General features: G+C 49.1%; 1 protein-coding gene across 2 annotated transcripts; it reads right to left on the reverse strand.

Moving 5' to 3' along the window:
• Positions 1-269: 269 nt before the first annotated feature.
• On the reverse strand, positions 270-18881 carry Hsph1 (heat shock protein family H (Hsp110) member 1). Of its 2 annotated transcripts, none has more exons than XM_059248949.1 (18): positions 18691-18881; positions 16106-16163; positions 14351-14491; positions 13698-13820; positions 12980-13079; positions 12532-12665; positions 11926-12170; positions 11097-11325; positions 9744-9850; positions 9453-9586; positions 7422-7630; positions 5912-6043; positions 3394-3531; positions 2713-2841; positions 1746-1853; positions 1530-1649; positions 1231-1392; positions 270-481 (listed from the first exon to the last, which is right to left on the reverse strand). In XM_059248949.1, exons 1-18 carry the CDS (start codon positions 18864-18866, stop codon positions 278-280), a joined length of 2649 nt encoding a protein of 882 aa, XP_059104932.1. In that variant the 5' UTR covers positions 18867-18881; the 3' UTR covers positions 270-277. The 2 variants fall into 2 exon arrangements, with proteins under 2 accessions (XP_059104932.1, XP_059104931.1); XM_059248948.1 differs by lacking the exon at positions 18691-18881 and adding an exon at positions 18304-18432.
• Between the last annotated feature and the right edge of the window lie 433 nt (positions 18882-19314).

Below are 19314 nucleotides of genomic sequence, written 5' to 3' on the forward strand. Positions count from 1 at the left end.
CGTCTCCTCAGCAGACACTCCACTCCTCGGCAGTCCCAGCGGCAATGCTGCACAGCGCTCCGCGTGGGTCACACCCCCACACGACTGTCACCAAGGCCATTCTCCCTTAGGGGCAAAGACTACAGACTCCAGCTTTTCCTTTTCCCCATATAATACACAGTATTTCTAGACAGTCTTAAAACAAAGAAAATATAAATAGACTCAGTCTGTTGTACAGAATCACATACTGTGGCAGACAGACATATTTCATGAAGTGGGGAGGAGGCCGGCGCAGCGCCTAGTCTAGGTCCATGCTGACAGCGCCCTTTTCATTAGGGTGACATTCACCGTTCTGATGCGGAGCTTCAGCACCAAAATTATTTTTGCCTTCTAAATCTTCCTTCTTGTCAAGATTTGGGCCATTTGGAGTTCTCTCCAGTTTAGGGGATTCAATTTTTGGTTTGGGTTGCGTTACAACAGGCTCACAAACATTGTTCAGTTCCTAAGAAGATAAAATTAGTCATTATGTAAACGCTGATCCACCCAGTTCATTCATCTACTTCCTCCTAACTTCTGATTGAGTATATTCTGACCCAATTCCATTTTCTCAGCATATCTGTACAAACCGTAGTGACAACCCCAATCAAAGTGACTACCTCCTAGGGTTTCTTGGGGACTTGCTAGATGGCTATGGATGCTACCTTATCGCTGCAACGTAAAATGTAGGAATTATGAATGAACGCCACAATACGGACAGGACAATGACTCGAGGTTAAGTCACTTCAAGGTGAGGTTTATAGGTTGAACTTAAAAGTGGCCAAAAAGGCCCACTCTCCCCCGGTCTTCCTCTCGTGTGTCCCCAGACAAGCACTTCATTTTCTTCTCAGGACTCTAGCACAGTGAGAGACTGTCCCTGGTCAAATGCCCAAGCCAGCTGCTCCCCACAGCATCCTGACAAACTTCGCCCCCTTTACTTTCCCCACAGGACCAACGCCAGCACCTGACTCTGTTGCTGGTCGCCTTCCCACAGGGGCAGGACTGGCTGTGCAGCACTCAATGTCTGTTTCCTTGAGACAGACAGACAGACAGACAGCAACAGCTGGCACACTGCAGCCGACCAGGATCAATGTTTGCAATGGCAATAATGAATCAGGGAAGCCAGTACTGGTACAGAGGAGGTCAACGATTTAGAGGGAAAATGCCACGTGTCAAGCTGAATGACAGAGTCCAGTCCAAAGCTGACACACTCACCTTGACCTTCGCCCTTATTTCCTGAGTGCGCACAACAGGGTCCTGGTCCAGACTCCTTTTAGCCTGAGCGTTCATAACATTGTTCATCCACTCCATCACCTCATTAACAGACTTCTCAACCTTCTTCATTTCAGATTCATCAATGTGGTTGTATTTCTCATCCTGGACAGAAAATACACAGACACTATAGAGTACTGAACAGACACATCTACTCTGACTCACTTTCCCCAAGTTCAAATCCACCCTGATCCAAAACACCAACACCCGTCCCATTTATTAGGACAGAGACCAGCACCCACCTTGCTCCTGAAGTCCGCTGCAATCCTGGCATAGTGCTGCAGCCGCTGCCCCAGCTCCTCCAACACTTTCGGGCGCTCCTCGGCTTCTTGACATCGGACTTTAACAGGAGTGCCCATTTTCTAAAATGTAACACACGGCGTTAACAGCTGCCAAACCTACCTTCAATAACCGTCTACGGCTTGAAGTTGCACCTTTCAGGGGAGGAAAGAGCTTACCATCAACTCTTCCAACTTGTCAATATACGCTTGCTTCGCTTGGTCCTCTCCTTCCTCGTACAGCCAGTCTTCTGTCTCGGTGAGGAGCCTCAGGAACTTCTCATGTTCCTTTATAGCAAAGTCAAACGTCAGTGGCGCCTCAGCCCAGAGGTTCTCAACCCAAGCAGGCGTCTTAGCAGTGACCCCAGGCAGCTCACCTGGGAAGGAACCAGACACTGGGTTCCCCTCACATTAACTAGAGTCCTATGATATCACGTGCAGCAGGCACTGGGCTTTTGCCTTACATAATTTTAGCACTGCTTTTAACTCACAATGCTATACCCGAGAAACTCAGCTCCAGGTCAGGCTTGGGTCATGGAGGAGCAATTATGTCCGAACTAAAGTACACTGCAGGGCAGCTCCAGGGTCGGGGACCCCAGTATAAAGCAGCTCCAGGGTCGGGGACGGGGGTGGTGGTGGTGACGGTGGTCCTAACCTCAGTATAAAGCATCCCCACACCATACCAGGTGTTCATCCCCACACCATACTAGGTGGTTGTCTGGTCAGTCTTTTTCCAAGTCCCATCTGTCACACAGCTGTGCTCCTGGACTGACCCAGAGCTTCACTTAAGCAAGGAAGGGGCGAAGAGGACCGAGATGCTCACTAACAGTGTGGTGATGGGCCATGCCTCACAGGGGGACAGCAACAGACAGCTGCCCAGAGAACACCATCACAGAAGCGAAGGGCTCTTATCTCTTTCCAGCCCCCAGGTCACATGCCAGACTCAGGAGCAGATGTCTGGACGGTGCAGACTACTAGTGTGACCTGCAACACTCACGGCAGGTGGGCCTCTCTCCAGGCCCGGCTCAGCTTCTGCTCTCCAACTGTTTGTTCTCGGAACACTCGAGTGACCACAAAACAGAGGAGTCAGTGTTAAACCCGACTCTCAAACATTCTGGACTATCTAGACCAGGGCCCTGACGTGTACCTGCTCGCATATGAATTTCTCATAAGGTCCGCCGCACAGCTTGTCTCGGAACTCATACACACACTCCTCCACTGCGTTCTTAGCGTCGTTTCTCTCCTTCTCCAGTTTGTCCTGCATTATCATCTTCCCCTGTCAGGAGGCAGAGGTGAGTCAACCTTCAAAGCCACACCTCAACACGTCAGGACGATGACCACAAAGCGTTTTCTACAAAATGTCCCGGCCCTCCAATTTATAAGTACACATGGAGAAGCTGTTTTCTGAGGTGACGTTAGCCACCCCACTTTTCATTACTCGTACATTAGAAATAGGCAATTTCTACTAAGTTTCTAAATCCAGCGCAGTGGACCGCAGTCACTGTCCATTTCTTGACTCTGAAACTAGGAAGGCTCAGTCGAGGCCACAGGTGTTTTAAGAGGGTCATTCAACGGCCTGCTTCCTCCCGTGCCTGTGCTCAGATTCTCAAGCAATTACTTCAAAGGAACAAAGGAATTAATTCTCAAGCAAGCACAACTCCTGGAAGGAAGCACAGACCTCCAGTACTCACCCCAAACTCCCTAGGAACAAATGGGAAGGCCTATTCCTTGTGCCTCCATGCCATCTCTGGTCAAGAATGGGTCCCTTAGCCCTGCAGTACGTATGCAGAACCCAGCAGCCAGAGACACCCAGGAAAGCAGCACTCACCTCTGTCTCAATGTACATGTTAAGAAGGTCTCTCCCTAACTGCCAGACCAAGTTGGCTTCCACAGGCAGCTCAACGTTCACCACTTTGATTTTAGGTTTTTTGGCTTCTGGAGGCTGATCAACTTTCTTTTCATTTGCCTTGAGGGTTAAGAAAAAGAACAATTCTTAATCCCTGGAAAATAAAAGCCTACCATATTTACTGATGCTTTATGCACAGATCTCCAATTCTCATGCTGAAACTATCTGAGAGCATCTCCGCCCACCACCCACCTGGGACTATGGCACTAACTACGTGCATCATCATCTTCCTGCAGCAACTCACACTACTTTCTCCATTCACACTCCTCTTTACTAAGTCTTTCCCAACTGTCAGGTCACATAAGCGCAGACCTGTTAACGGCAGAGGCGTGGGTCTTTAGTCAGTGGCTGAACTGACTATCTTAGTCCTCTAGGCCAGCACAGTACCTGTTCCAATCAGAACTAGCGCCCTGAGAGTGCCTCCAAGTCTGTGGATCACGTGTGGATCATGTGCAGAGGTACCACCTGCCTTTCAGCCATATCGCTTCTCATCTGGAACTCTGAAGACAGCCAGGCACCGTGGTCATACCTGTCACCTCAGCACTCAGGAGCCTGTAGCTATGTGTCTGAGGCCAGCTTGGGCCACTTAACGAGATGAAAGGGTCTTACGGTAGCGACAAGATGATGTGGCAAATGACTGGGTATCCCAATCCAAGAAGCTCCTAAATCTGAATGTGAAGGCAGGAGGCACCTGCCCCATGTAGACAACTGCACTGCTGCCTGCGTGTGACAGGTCAGAGCCACACTACAACACAACACTGCAGAAAGTGGCTTCGGACTCCACGAGGACTACGGAAAACAGTGTTTCACATCCTAACCCTAAGCTATGTCACCATTTGTATGTAACTATCAAAAAAGAAAATCGAGACACTCAAGACATCACCAGCAAAGGCTACTCAGTGTATTTTACTATATAGATTACTCAGATGATAGAAATGCAATGCTAGAGGTGGCCTTTTATTTTCCAAACATTGTCCATTTCCTTTTCTTCAGATTCTTACCCCGCTTCCTGCCCCACCTGACGCATTGCTGAGGAGACTCAGGTGCACGGTGGATTTGAGAAGCAAGGTGTGCAGCATAACAGCAGGACTGCCCATGCTGCTATGTCAAGATGGAAGACCAATCCCACTGCATCGCTGTCCCTGGGCACTGAACTACAAGCTTCAGGGCTTGTTCAATGGCTGCACTAAGAACACAGAGCGCATGCTCCCTAGAGTCTGCACCTCTAAGTGTTGTGGACCACGCAGTCAGCCTGCAGTGCCAAGGCATCATGCCCTGAACCTCAACAGAGAAAAATAAACCCACTGCCTACAGCTAGGAACACACAGGAGTACAACTGATACTCCAGGAACAAAATGAAACTGTCGTATATAGGGCAGCTAATAGAAACAAAAGGAGCACAAACTTAACCAACCCCTGACCACCTGACACAGCCACAAAATGGCACTCCGACACAGACTTTGAGAAACCCACGAGAAGTGTTCAAGGGCCAAGAGCCAAGCCCATGTCACTGTCTAGAAAGGTACTGAGACTCCACAGTAAGTCTGCTGAAATTTAACTCTAAATCATGGAAGGGAGAATGATACTGAAATGTGAGGACCCATTTTCCTAAATAAATGTCACCACCTCAACTCTTTTCTAACAGGGAAACAATAAAAACAGCTTTCAAAATCAGTCAGGATCCAGAGTTCACGTTAAGGGCCCCAAGACTAATCAGGACAGAAGCCAATGAGAAACTGGCACAAAATCTATTCTGTCCTCCACCAGTCCTTCCTCTTCTGTAACTTGCCTGAGTGAGGGGAAGGGAGCCCCAGAATTCTAGGAAGCCAGACAGCTCATCATTTACACGAAGCCTGCAGAAATGGGAACTCGGAAGGAAAGCCTGAGCTGAAACAATGGGGGCTTCTCACTATTAACATGACTGCTAGTTTCAAAGATTTGGTTACAACTGGCCATTTTTCAAGGGACACAATAGGTTTTGTTTTTTGTTTTGGCGTCCAATACTGGAAACAAGGTCAAGGCGTAATCAATTGGAAATATAGCCGGCTATTACCAGACCATCATAATTAATTCAAAATGGACAGTAACTTGAAAAGAGGAAAAGCTGAACTAGACTCCTGAAACCCGTGTATGAACTGATTAATCAATCAACTCTTGAACTGACCTCACAGCACCAAAATGCATCTTTCTGCTTCTGCCCTCCAGCAAACAGCAGACCTTGCTTTAGGCTGTCTTGGAGGGGCGTTACCAGAAGTTTGCAATCTGCTTAAGTCTGAGTACGCCGTCTAGCTGGTGTTTAGCCAAGTAACACGTAGAGAATGAAGAGGAAAGCCCTACAGCCCGTCCAGTCACCTGGGTTCCTCTGGAAAGCACAGGCTTAGAGCATTAACCATCACATGCTGCCACATCGTCTAAGGAACGAACTGGAAGAGTCACTCACTTTGTCAGCATCGGGGATTTTGTTTTCTTCTGAGGGAAGTTCAGGTGAAGGGGGAGACTGTGAGGTTTGTTGACCATCAGTTTGTACCTGGGGCTGTGTTCCAGCTTCACTGTTGTCTGGCTGGATATTTTTCTGAAATGAAAGCCCAGGCACAAAGGATGTAGAAAGCAGGTGTACTTTATGAATTTCAAGTTATAGGGCACCAAAGACAGTAAGTACTCTCCATTTCTGAAATCTTAGTAGGTGGGCCAAAAGGCACTAGATACAAACAAAGGACGTCTATGAAACTTTAGACATTTCAAACCTGTAAGAAATTTTATGAATGACAGTGTTACAGTTACATCATCCATGAGGGCTCTGACTGCTGGGTGACAATGCAGAGCTCCCCTACAAAGCCTTTCACCTAACCTTTCACAGCTAGGGCTCTCATAAGCACAGGAAACGGGCTACTAGGACAGGCTCTTTCCAAAACCAAGTGTCCAAACTTGAGTGGCAGCATGCCCTCAATGGCGTCACCCCAGAGTTACAGAAAAGGACCAACTATTGGTTATTCCAGGGCTCACCACCCCCAGCTTCAGGACTGAGCTATCTTACCGCAAAAGATCTCAGTTCAGAGAACAAACAAATAGGACATGCCAACAACCCTGCTAAAAAGATCTTAAAGACCAAAGGGAAAGAAATTACCCCAAAAGCTCTTTAGTAGCCCCAGTGCCCAGCAAGTCTGTGCTATTACGACCTCTCGCCATTGCTAGAGAAGGCAGGCTGAACTACTTCAACTATTCCCTGCCCACCCCCTCAAGTCTTCCACGTTATCCACCCATAGCTTCTAGAACCTGAGGCAGGCACTGAGGCAAGGCACTACGACCCCGAGAGGATCCAGCACTAGCCACTCCCTCTGTGAATGGTGTCCAGATGACAACTAAGCTAAGGTTCATGTGATGCTAATGGTCCTTCAGTGTTCGAGGCCACAGGATACCAAAGCCTTCCACCAACACTGCACTGCCTGACTGCCTCTCCTTGTAAATCATTCTGCCTGCTCCTGGAAATCAACTGCAAGTCTAAGCTAAGAAAAGCAGTCACAAGGCCACCATTATCGTGACATTGCTCGCTCTTCTTGACTCCCTCAATCCAGAAAGCCAGGTTAATAAAAACGAGTCCTGGAATACCAAGGCCAATTTTGCCACACAATGAAAATGAAACAAAACTTGCCTTTCCATTACAGTTTTATAGTTGTTTTTAACCAGTCAACATCTGATTTAACATATATACCTTAAGAAAGCAAGAAAAGAAAAAGCAACTTTTCCTTGTCATATACCAGTTTCTTCAAAAGAAGTCATCTCAGTCACAATACATAATATTCTCATATCCTGCCATTAATTGGCAAGACCAATTATCATTACACAAACTTCTGATCAATGTTATGTAATTGAAAAATATTTAACCTTTACCCTCCTCCTAAAGCTTAGAAAGAAGTCAATTCTACAATGTGACAACCACTCCAGCCACTTACATCCACATCCGAGCCTTCTGCTGCTTTCTGGTTTGGACATTCCATGTCGGCCTCTACCGAAGACCCGTCATCCTCCTCCGTTGGGACTTTCTCCACCATGGACGCCGTGGAGATGGTGAAAATGCCATGTGTGTTCACACGCACCTTGACTTTCACCCTAGACTTCTCTCCATCTTTCTGTGCAGAGACATTCTGAACGACAAAACGGCCTAGGGCAGAAAGGAACTGCCAGTTTAGAGACGGACTTATTCTATAAAGACAGCCAAGAAAACACAAGGCTAAGAAACCACAGCCACCCCAAAACTGTTTGTTCCCCCTTCCCCAGCCACTCCGAGTTGCACGGCGGGCACTCAGAGTCCATTCACAACCCCGCCCACTGTTCCTAGCCTGCCATTAAACCTCTGTAAGGAAGCACGCTCTTGCAGTAACACCACTGGGCAGACACCAGGGGCAGGAGCTCCTGCTCCTCCTCATCTCCGGGTGCATGAGCACAGACATGAGAATCTACGAGCAAATCTAAGGCAGGAGACCAAGCACATGCTAAATTCTCAGTCTTTTAGGGAATACTAATCTTCTGACTGAATGATCAAAATTGTTTACGTCAAGTTTGATCTTGGGGACACGAGCTGAACCACCCATCAAAGCCTACATACATCGCTAGGGTAGTGCTTCAGCCCAAGAGTAACAACGAAGAACACAATCTGAATGATGCTGTGACCTGGTCTTCTACAGTGGTGGTTCTCAACCCGTGGGCTGCTCAACTCCTTCTGGGGTCAAACGACCCTTCCACAGGGGTTGCCTAAGACTACTGGGAAACACGCACACTTACATTATGGTTCACAGCAGTAGTAAAATGACAGAGATGAAGTACTAATTTGATGAAGAACTGTATTAAAGGGTCACAGCGTCAGGAAGGTTGAGAACCACCTCTCTAGAGTCACTATTTTAATGAACACTTACTATAGAGCCAAGTGTCAAAAGTTACCCCACTAAATCACAAGCCTCAAGGGCTGCTCAAGTGGCACAGCAGAGGAAGTGCCTGCTGGGCAAGTGTGGTGACCCAAGTTCAAACCCAGAACCCACAGCACAAGAGAGCCAAGCCCCTAAATTCCTGACCTCCATACGTGCACTCACACACAAATAATATTCTAAAAATACCCATTTTCCGGGCATGACGGCACATGCCTTTAATACCAGCACGCAGGAACACACAGCAAGCTCGAGAACAGCCAGGACTGCATAGACAGATCTGGTCTCCAAAATAAGTGTCTGAACCAGTTATAGTCAAGAGTTCCAAGGAACGTAACAGCCTTTAACTGAGGTACTGTCTGCACAGCACGCAGCTAGATTTCATTACTGGGCCAGTCAAGGATGCTGGCTGGCACGGACCACTAACTCAGAACTAACTGCCAATGGTCCTTTACAGACACCCTTCTGGGTACACTGCTCATGAGTACGGAATGTGAAACTGCTCAGGACGGACAGCTCCAGAGAGTGAAACACTAGCACTCAGGCAACAGCTCGTCTCTGTGCAGTAGCAGATAACGCAGCACCCAACCCGGAAGCCCTCAGCTCCCCAGCAAAGGTTTGTCCAGCTGTCCTCCGCGACACTGTGAACCATGTTTTCAAAGCAGTGTGTGATGGGCCAGACTCGAGTCCTTCAAATGCTTTCTCTGTAAGTGAGGTGAGGGCGACGGAGAGGCCGGGCAGTATCAGCAGGTTTTCCTATATAAAATAGGAAGTTCCGAAAGCGAAAAGCAGAGGGACAACGGCAAGCCTCCCTCCTGGTGAAAAGGGCATCTGAAGAGACGCCCCTTCAGAGAGTGGAGTACACACCAAGACCTTGGCTCCCTGCTGTGGGAGCCAAGCTTCCAATCTGAAGTTAATACCCTGCCAACAACACTCCATCTTGGAGGGAGGTCAGGGTGAGCAGCCAGGCCAGCAAGCCTCCAGGTCAGCGCATCCTCCTCACGACTCAATGAAGAGCTGCACCTCCACCCAAAGGGCAGGTGCACACCGTGACTGACTTACCTATTTTTGCTTCTGGATATGGAACTCCTTGAGGGTCCGAATAGAATGCTTCCAGCTCAAAAGGCCCCCTTCTCAAGAAGGTGAGAACTTTGGAGAAAGGAGCAGCATGGTTCCGACTGAACACCTCGTGAACACTAGGAGGAAGCAAAGACACCATCGGCTCAGAAAGACAGACAGAGCTGCTCTCCAACCTTCCCAATTCTGCCCCTCACTCTGACCACCATGTGAAGGGGGACAGGTCTGGGCCCCTAGTCCTTCAACTTGGAAAGCTATCTGTCTGCAGCTACATACCCTTCAGTTTCTTCCGAGTCGTGGTTCCAGACCAGAGAAATGGGAAAAGGAACAGCATCTGTGACGGAGAACTCTCTGACTTTAAATGCTGGAGAGAGAATTGCACACTGAAAAGACAAATGATTTAACGTTAGAATAGCAGCGCATCATGTACCATCTTAACATGATGCTGACCATTAGGCCACAAAGATAAATCATCAATCTTGGGCCAGCAATTTTTTTGTTTTTGGTGTTTCTGAGACAGAGTTTCTCTGTGTAGTTTTGGCGCCTGTCCTGGATCTTGCTTTGTAGCCCAGGCTGGCCTCGAACTCACAGAGATCAACCTGCCTCTGCCTCCTGAGTGCTGGGATGAAAGGTGTGCGCCACCACCGCCCAGGTTGGGCCAGCAATTCTTACTTTCAAGTTTCACAGGCTGAAAAGACAGGTTTTCCTGGAAACGCCTTGCTGGCGGCATTTTCCATTACAAGCTGACTCTCTCAAGTGTATGTACTCCCACGAGAAGCTCTGCCTTACTGCTTTCACATGTCCAAGAAACCAAAAGGATGGAACTCCAAATGCTCATATTTTCAGTCAAATTTGTAAGTGAAAACCAGTGGCAAATTCAAAATTGGGACAGGACAGACAAGCTCCTGTCTACACAGGACACACAGAACTAAACACGAAGAAAGTACCCAGACCCACCAAGGAGAATTCATCTCATCAGTGGTATCCTTCAAAGCAGAGGCCAAAACTTAGCTCCACTTTTCAGAAACTAGGAATTTCCAACAGACACCCACTCCACCATGGGAGGTGTTAAACACTCTCAGTGCACCTATAGACACGCTGTTTTGTACAATTAACAAACATTAGAACACCCCGAAGCCGGGCTAGGCTGTGACAAGACAATTGGCAGGACTGCCCCCACTTTTCTGCTGTCACACCCAAGGCAAGCTCTAGGAAGACCTGGTTCATAGAATCTCATCTACTCGTAAATAACTCAAGCATCTTCTGTTCACTCCCAACATCTGGATTGGGTGCATCTGCCTCTCCAATCTAACGACTCAGCTCCATTTGCGAGTGGGAAAAGAATCTACTTTCTAGAAGCATTTGGTAACTAATACTCCTAACCCTACACGTTCCTCAATGAATTCTTTACTACAACTGGCTAACACTCTAACGCCTCCTGTGCTGGGAAACAGCTGTCGGAGCCACCACACAGCTGACCAGCGCTCTACAGCCGTTTCCTGTCACCTCAGAACCAGGCCCGTCTCTAGTCCCCCTCTCAGACCAGCAGCCAGTCTCTCCTTGGGAATGGAAGCAGGCCAGGCTCCACGTGCCCGGGCACCAGGTGAGGGGCACTGGGGACTCACATACCTGCAGGGCACAGCCTCTGGCCACTGCTTCGTCGGCATTGAGTGTGGTGCTGACGTCTTTTCCAAAGAATCTGGCAATTCTTTCCTTCACAGCTGGGATTCTTGTGGCCCCTCCAACTATCTCAATGGCACTCACATCCTCGGCCTTGAGGTGAGTCTGCTCCATCAAGGAATGAAGGGGCCCTTCTATTTTTTGCAGGAGTTCAGCGCACAGTTCTTCAAACTGTGACCTTAGTAAATGAAAGGAGCACATTGTCAACCATTATTGAGTTCTTACCAACCCAGGTCACTTTGCCTTTTCCTCTCAGTACCCCAAATCCCACATGGGTCAAGTTATTAACTTGATATAAAACGCATACATTCTGTGTATATACTTATATACATACACATCACAGCATAAAGAGCATGGGGAGAAAATTCTGTGGCTAATCTAGGGAAGAAACCAATCACATTTAGGAAAGGTCCTTCTAAAAACCCTCCCAGGCTGGGGAGATGACTCAGCAGGCAAAGCACTGGCTGCCAAGCCCGACAGCCTGGGTGGAGAAAACCGAGTCCTCGGAGTCATCCTGAGTTCAACATGTGCACCATGGCAGGGTCACGGACGGATGGACGGATGGGGACAGACACACGGAGACACATACACACACATACACATACACACACACACACACACACACTCTTAAAAAAAAAAGCATTCTTCACAGACGTGTCCCTAGGTTCTGAGTGATATAGATGGTGTCTGCAGCCAACAGCCATCACCCCGAAACCTAAGGCAGGAAGGGTAACAAAGAAGATCCACTTCACGTGTCCAACTCAGTGCACACACACACCTGTTCATCTTTCCCGAGACATCTTTGTCGTTCATGAAGCACTCGATGTTCAGTGGCAGGTCTGTGCTGTTGGAGCTCATGAGCTTTTTCAACTTTTCACACTCCTGATGGAGACGAAGGAGTGCTCGGATTTTGGATTTTGCATCTAACTTGTACTTGGTTTTAAACTCAGCACAAAAATGCTCCACCAGCTTCTCATCAAAGTTCTTTCCTCCTAGGAAGGGGTCAAATGCTGTGCCTAGAACCTAAGGTTGGTTAAAAAAACGAGAGAAACCAACAGGTTACTTTCCATCTCACTTTACTTAGAATCTTCGAAATTCCCATCCCAACAGAAGGCTGACGGGCTCACAACTTCTACTAAGCCCAAGTCAGGAGGGATGTAACTCAATGAACGCCAATCTCTTTCAATTTCCTATGGTATTTCCTACGTTAACTATCCATGCCGAAGAGAACCTTAACAAACATTCTTTTACTTCAACATAAAAACCCCCAGCCCTCCAGAGTCTCCATGCACCATTTTTTCTAGCCCAATCTTCACCAACTGTCTAAAGCTGCCAGCCTCACGGTTCACAAAGCTCTGCCCCAGAATGGGAGTTCCACCTTTACCTTCAGTTTCCCTTTGTTAAAAGCACAGGCAGACACTTGGAAAGAGGAGTGCCCCATGTCCACAAACACCACTACCCGAGGCTTCTCATCTGCGTTTGGGAGGTCCTGCTTATAAATTCCGTAATTCAAAGCCACTACAAGGAAAACAAAAGCCAGGTCACCAGTCGTCCGGTCCCTTTCCTTAGGGATCTGTTGTCACAGGAAACCCTTCACATCTTATAAGGGATCAGTCACTACTCTCTGGGACTGTTAGATAATGCCCATGGCTCTTCACCCCAAGTCACAGTGCCAGACTCCATACATCACCACCACACTTGCCAGGAGACTGCTCATCCACAAACTTGGTTCTCTTTACTGGTAAAAGCACTCGGAGTCAACAAATTCGGATCTGAATCCTAACCCTCTTTAGAAAGGCATTTCTAGGGACACCAGTAGGTGCTTCTCTTACCAGCTGTCATATCATTCATGAGTCGTAAGCAGTTCAAGCCCACGATCTGCGCAGCATCCAGGACAGACCTCCTCTCAGCGTCTGTGAAGAAGGAGGGGACCTGCAAAGAAGAACTGGAACTCTAGACACAGTACTCTACTGCCCCACAAGCCATCCCAATAGTCACAGTGAGTGCCTGGCCAGTCCCCACAACACAAGCATAAATTTAAACTTCATTTCTAGTGATGTCCTTCACTTTCAGAGTTGCCTTAAAAAGAGAAAAATAATAACAATAATTCCCAAAGCACTGCTTTTCAGCCAAGGGAAGACTCTTTCTCTGTGAAAAACTCTTCAGAATCCCAACCCCTGTATTACAGCAGCCAACTGCCCTGGAGAGAACCAGGTCCACCTGTATTTTTAGAAAGCTCCACGGGGGACCCCAATGCACTGCGAGCCTCTGTAGTCAAGAACCCTGCAGCGTCCGGCTAGCTAACGTTAACTTTGAAATGCTCCAACCCATTCCATTAAGGACACCTTGGGGGGTTGGGGATTTAGCTCAGTGGGGATTTAGTAAGCGCAAGGCCCTGGGTTCGGTCCTCAGCTCCGGGGGAAAAAAAAACCACCTTGGTGAGAAAGAGCATTCATTCTGTGTGTGTGTGTGTGTGTATGAATGAGATACTGGAGCCAAAAAACAGCAAGCTGAAGGCAAACACGGTACCTGCTGGGTCGGTCTACTTACTGAGATGACACAATCCGTTACTGGCTTCTTGAGGTTGTTTTCTGCAGTCTCCTTTAACTTAGTCAGCAGCATGGCTGTTATCTGCTCCACGCTAAAGAGATGCTCTTCATCCATGTACATGACCTACAATACAGGGGGAAATGCTTAAATACCCTAACACTTCAGCTAAAATGCTAACATGAACTTCCAGCTGTTAGCACATGTCCTGCTCCACAAAATTTCGAGTTTATTGGTTTGGGAAGAAAAAAGGAACCAAAAAAACAAAGGGAGGAAAATTAGGAAGAACTCTTCCCTAGAGAGGAGAAGGAGGGCAAAGCTGGGCTGACCCCAGACAGCAACTTCTGGCCGCTCTCCCACTCTCCCGGTGCTCCAAAGGCTCTCCCACCACGTCTGAGCCATCGTCACTTGGGTTTTTTTCAAATACCAAAGCAACCAAAACATCACTAAAAGTTAGAAGAAACAGCAAATAATCTGTGTAGGTACGCATCATCAGTTAAGGAATCCTCAGGGGACAGTTTCTATTACCTACACTTTCAAAGGAGCCAGACAGGAGGGAAAGACCCACTGTGTGCAGTCACCTTGGGTTAAAGTAGTAAGCCAAGCACTCCCCTCCAGAGATGCTCAGATTAGAGCCGGTGGATCAGCTGTATTACCTTTATCCCAACGCCACCATTTTTCATCGGGACCAAATCATAGCTCAGGCTGGCCTTCTCCTTCTGAATGAAGGGGTCACTGAATGCTCTGCCATGGAATCTCTTAAAGCTAGACACTGTATTGTTTGCATGAGTGATTTGCTGCAAAAGAAAATTGAAGATTTCAACTTTTTTCTAATTTCATCACCTGCAGGACCTGCAGCAATTTCAGACAGTCATTTGTGCAACTCAGACCAACTCTGGGGGGTATACCTAACTTTCCCTCAGAGTCCTCGATTTTCCATGAATGGATAGCTCCTACTGTACTTTCTTCTATGGAAAATGCCAGAAGGAAAGGCAATGGTGTCATCAGACTTTGGGGCAGATCTCAAAATCTGCAAGATAAAGGAAAAGACGGCGCAACTGTCTCCAAGGCTCTAGAACTCCTCAGCAACTGTATTGCTGTACCCCATCTTCTCCCCCAGTAACCCGCGCTCACTGTCCCACGACAGTCGGACTTGGAGCACTCTCAGGGGAAGAGCCTTATGCATTTCTGCCTAGAAACTGGCCTATGCCAGAGGCAGAGGAGGTGAGGGTAACTTCAAGTTTCTAAGTGACTATTTGGTGGGGTGGGGGTGGCACAGATCTTATTGCCAAACTTACACCCATTACACACTGCTGGATGTGCGTGTTAAAAAAGGGTATACTTCAGCAACCTGTTCCCACCCTGGAACGTGGTCTTGTTTTTAGGTACACGTGGGAATAAGGGGCATGAAATTCAGAAAAACTGGATGGACAGACATATGCCCACTTGTTCTGAGACAGTGTTTTCTTAATCTAGTGTTTGGGTCAACCCACTTCAGGACATTTCATTCAAAGGTAGGCTCCTCACTAAAAATGAAGATAAACACATCAAACTTCTGAAGTCGTGTAGCCTTGGCAGTACCAAGGGACTACAAGGGACGACTATTTCTTTCATCCCGTACAGCTGGGGAGCACTAAGGCTCAGCACCAGGTGTGCTCACACAGAGCTTGTCAATCTGACATAAACCAGACACACAGACACACACACACACAGCCCACTATGAAGATACTCTGCAGGAGTTGGTCCCAGGGATAGAACTCATGTTGTCAGGCTTGGCAACAGGCGCTCCACCCACTGAGGAACCTCACTAGCCTTTGAGAAACTACACACACACAAAAACAGTCAAGTGTTTGTAATTTAAAAAATTGTAAAGTCAAGCATGCTGTCATGCCCATGCCCCTTTAACCCCAGTACTTAGGAGGCGGTGGCAGAGCTCTGTGAGTTAAGAGGCCAGCCAGAGTGACACAGTGACACCATATGTGTGTATGTGTGTGTGTGTGTGTGAGCACTAAAGTTCCCCTAATGAAGGACGGGAACAAGGGAGAAGGAGCAAGGGTGGGGATGACGAGCCAATCACCAAGGCTCAAAAAGAACACCTGACACCCATCTTAGTGTTCCCACTTTCATCGTTAACGTGCACGTGTGAGTGTCTGCACACGTGTGCGGCATGTGCCTGGTTCCCATGGCGGCCAGAGAGAGTGCATCAAGTAGAGTTACAGGCAGTTATGAGCCACCAAGTGGGCACTGGGAACCAAACCTGTAAGAGCAGCAAGTGCTCTTCTTAACGGCAGAGCCATCTCTCCAGCCCTGCGTTCGAGTCTCCAAACCTAAACTCTGAAACTTCAGCACACCACTCTGGGGTGCTGCCGGGATTTTCCTTAACCAGATGGGCATTCTCTTCCAGAACATACCTGGTTTTTGGCTGCAACTCCGATTGTTCTGTTTTTTGGTCCAAACGATATGACTGACCTAGAACAGAAAGTAAATGTTTCCCATTTGTCGAAAAGCACACGTGGCCATTTCTAAACCACCACGAGGGGATTCCAACACAAAGCACAACTCTGCAGCTCACAACTTTCACCAGGTCCTCCAGACTGTCTGGGGATAGGAAGAACTGCAAACCACAGCTCTGACAGTGCAGCCCAAGGGTTAGCCCTGCGCACCCCAGAAAGAAGCCTGCTGGTCTACCTGCAGCTTGGGCCTTCTAGAAGCTCAATACCTTGAGAGTGCTACTACAGTGTCACCAGGTCACAAGGACACGGAACTGAACACTAATTCTGAAAGCTCTCAATTTAGGGTATTACTAAACCTGGCATTATGCACAACCGACAGGAAGTACAGCGTAACTGTACCTCTGTCGCCAGCTTCATACAATCCTAAATGTCACTGTCACTTATTTCTGTCCCCATTTACCACCTGCTTTAGAACTGAAAAGGTTTTATGTAACCCTAAGAAGTCTATGGTATTGCCTGTAGAGTTTAAAGCATACAGATGAGGCTCCCATCTGGAAGATTCTACCTAAGAAAGTCAAGTAAGAAAAAGAACCAAAGTTCCTACAGCCTGAAGTATAAATGCTGAGGGGATGGAGTGACCATCAGTCACGTAAGTCTGCTTTGAGCAGATGAAGAGTGACCTGTAACTGGGACAGCTTCCTCAGCAATGGAAGGGAATGCGTAGTAACAGAACAGAGACAAGATGGAGAGGTCTTGTGTGGAGGAGGCAGTGAGTGATTAAGGTTTTGGATTAGCCGAGTAATCCACTGTGCATTACTAATCCAAGCCTAATCTAATTTTGGTTCAGCTACTCCTACGTGGGAAAATGAGTAAAACGGGACTATCCGAGAACATTTAAGTTTGCTGTAACAGAGACATCTTGGACCCAGCAGCATAAGCAGGTACTAAATGTCACCCTGAAAGCCAGGGATTCTCAAGCAATGGCTCGATCTTTTAAGGTGCAGTCTACAAATCCTGTAATTCTGAGCTCTGAGAGACTAGAGACTTGATCTTCTCATTTTCCAAGTCAATTAACCAACCGTAATAGGGATCAGTAGCCAATTCCATTGTTAGCCCTGTAGTTTAATAGTAACATAATACACCAGTTGAAAATTCTGGTCAACACACTGGTCAAGCATCTCCCCTGCTTCTCTGAGCCGCCTTCTTTTTAAACCAGAGAATAAAGAAGCAGAGAGGCACTCGGCCCATAGGGAGAGGCACGAAAGACTAGCATCTTTCCTACTAATCGCCAAAGAACCAACCACCATGGCTGTGTAAAGAGGTAGATTGAACACCACTGCGTTGCTCAGAGAGTAAGTTACCAGCAAGGCTCATTTCCTATTCACACTCATAAATATTCCTCTGCACACAAATAACCCAAGGTCGGAAGGATTTTACCTTCAGGTTCGACGGTTAACAATCTTGGACTCTGTACATGATGAAAAAAAAAAAAAGGCCTACAGTGACTGCCTATAAAAGCAAGCAGCCGTTGTCACGGACTGCACATGCAGGTCTACTCGCCTATGCAACCTTCAGAAACTAACCCCCTCAAAAAGTTGCTTTTTACCGTGCTTCCGTTTGCCCACCCACGGTGCCGCAGAATATTTAATTCAGAGACCGACCGAGGTTTTTTTGCACAGCAACGTGTTAGGAACGTTTGTACTGCTTATTCCAAAACCGTGCCAAAACAAACACACACTCGGTCTGGAAACTCTCGGCTTTCACGGTAAGCTTTTAAAAAAAAAAAAAAAAAAAGGGGGGGGGACTCTTCCAAAAAAGCGATGCGGGGCACCGGGGCCACCTTAGCACACCGAGATGGAGAGGGGGGAAGGCGGGGGCGGTGGACTCGCCACCACCGAGCGTGGGCGTCTGCGGTCGCCAACAACAGTCCGCCCGGGCGAGCGGCGGGCTCTGGAACCTTCTAGGTCGCCGGGAGCTTCCCCATGCGGAGGAACGGGCTCCGCCGGGGTGGGCACCGGTGCCAGCCTGCAGCCGCCGGGCGTCATGCACGCCCCTCCCCCGGGGGGCGGCGAGCTCGAGCCCCACCCCCACCCCGGCCCCCCACCCCGACCCCCGCGGCCCCCCACCCCCGGCCCCCCACCCCGGCCCCCACTTACGGGGTGCAGCGGTCACTGAACTCGTTGGCGATGGTCTCGATGCCCCCGGCCCGCGCCACCGCGATGTAGCAGCTCTGCGAGCCCACGTCCAGTCCCACCACCGACATGGCCGGCGCGGTCAGCCTCCGCCTCGGGTCCGCGGCGTGCGCCTCCTGCTCCCGACCGTCCGGGAAAAGGTGCCTCGGGCTCAGCCCGCGAGACTGCGCCCGGTCTCCGCTGCCGCCGCCGCCGCCGCTCGCCCGCTCGCCCGCTCGCCCGCCCGCCCGCTCGCACGCAGCCGCCGCCGCCGCCGCCGCTCAGCTACCAATCCAAAAGGGGAGGTCCCAATCGCTCAGCCTTATGTAGCCTACTGAGGAGAACTTTCCAGAATCTGCGGCATTTACTCACCGGCGCCTCCACCGGCCCCTCCACGTGCCACTTCCGCTTCCTCCTTCTCGAGCCTTCGAGAAAGGTTTTACCCAATGGGCGGCTGGCCGCCCCGCCGGCGGCCTGCGTTGCCATGGTGACGGGGCAGCCGCTCGGGCGCCATTGGCTAGAGCCCACCGAGCCTGCCCAGCCTCCATCCCGCCCTCCCCACCCCGGGCAGTTCGTGCTCCAGTTGACCCCGCGATGAATAACGAGCCGGAAACTCCTGTCGCTCATGAAATGACACCGGGCGGCAGTGTCCGGCTCCCAGACGCCGAAGGACTACTGAACGGGTGGAGACAGAAGCCACTGCTCCGAGACCCCAGGCCTCTCGGGTCGCCGACTTGCTGTCGGAAGAGAGCATGCCGGGAAACGTAGTTTGGACGGGAGACCGGAGCGCCTTGCATGCCGGGGAGTGAAGTCCAGTGGGGAGGCCTGGGCGCTTTGCATGCTGGGATATGTAGTCTGGGCCGCGGTGCGTGCTGGGACCCGGCTTTGTCTTGAGGGCTCAGAAGAAGGCCCAGCTGGTTGCTTCCTATTCGCGCCCTTTCTCTGGCTTTGGCTTTGTGCTCTGTTCTGTTCTTGTCTGTTCTTTCGAGAACTGAT

This window comes from Peromyscus eremicus, chromosome 23, assembly GCF_949786415.1.
Source record: "Peromyscus eremicus chromosome 23, PerEre_H2_v1, whole genome shotgun sequence".
Taxonomy (NCBI): Eukaryota; Metazoa; Chordata; class Mammalia; order Rodentia; family Cricetidae; genus Peromyscus; species Peromyscus eremicus.

Coding starts and splice junctions, on each gene's coding strand:
- Hsph1 (XM_059248949.1), bottom strand. CDS start 18,866: ATGGAGGCTGGGCAGGCTCGGTGGGCTCTAGCCAATGGCGCCCGAGCG. Junction 12,666..12,979: donor CATGAATGATATGACAGCTG/GTAAGAGAAGCA, acceptor TTTTCCTTGTAG/TGGCTTTGAATTACGGAATT. Junction 6,044..7,421: donor CAGAAGGCTCGGATGTGGAT/GTAAGTGGCTGG, acceptor CTTTCATTTCAG/AAAAATATCCAGCCAGACAA.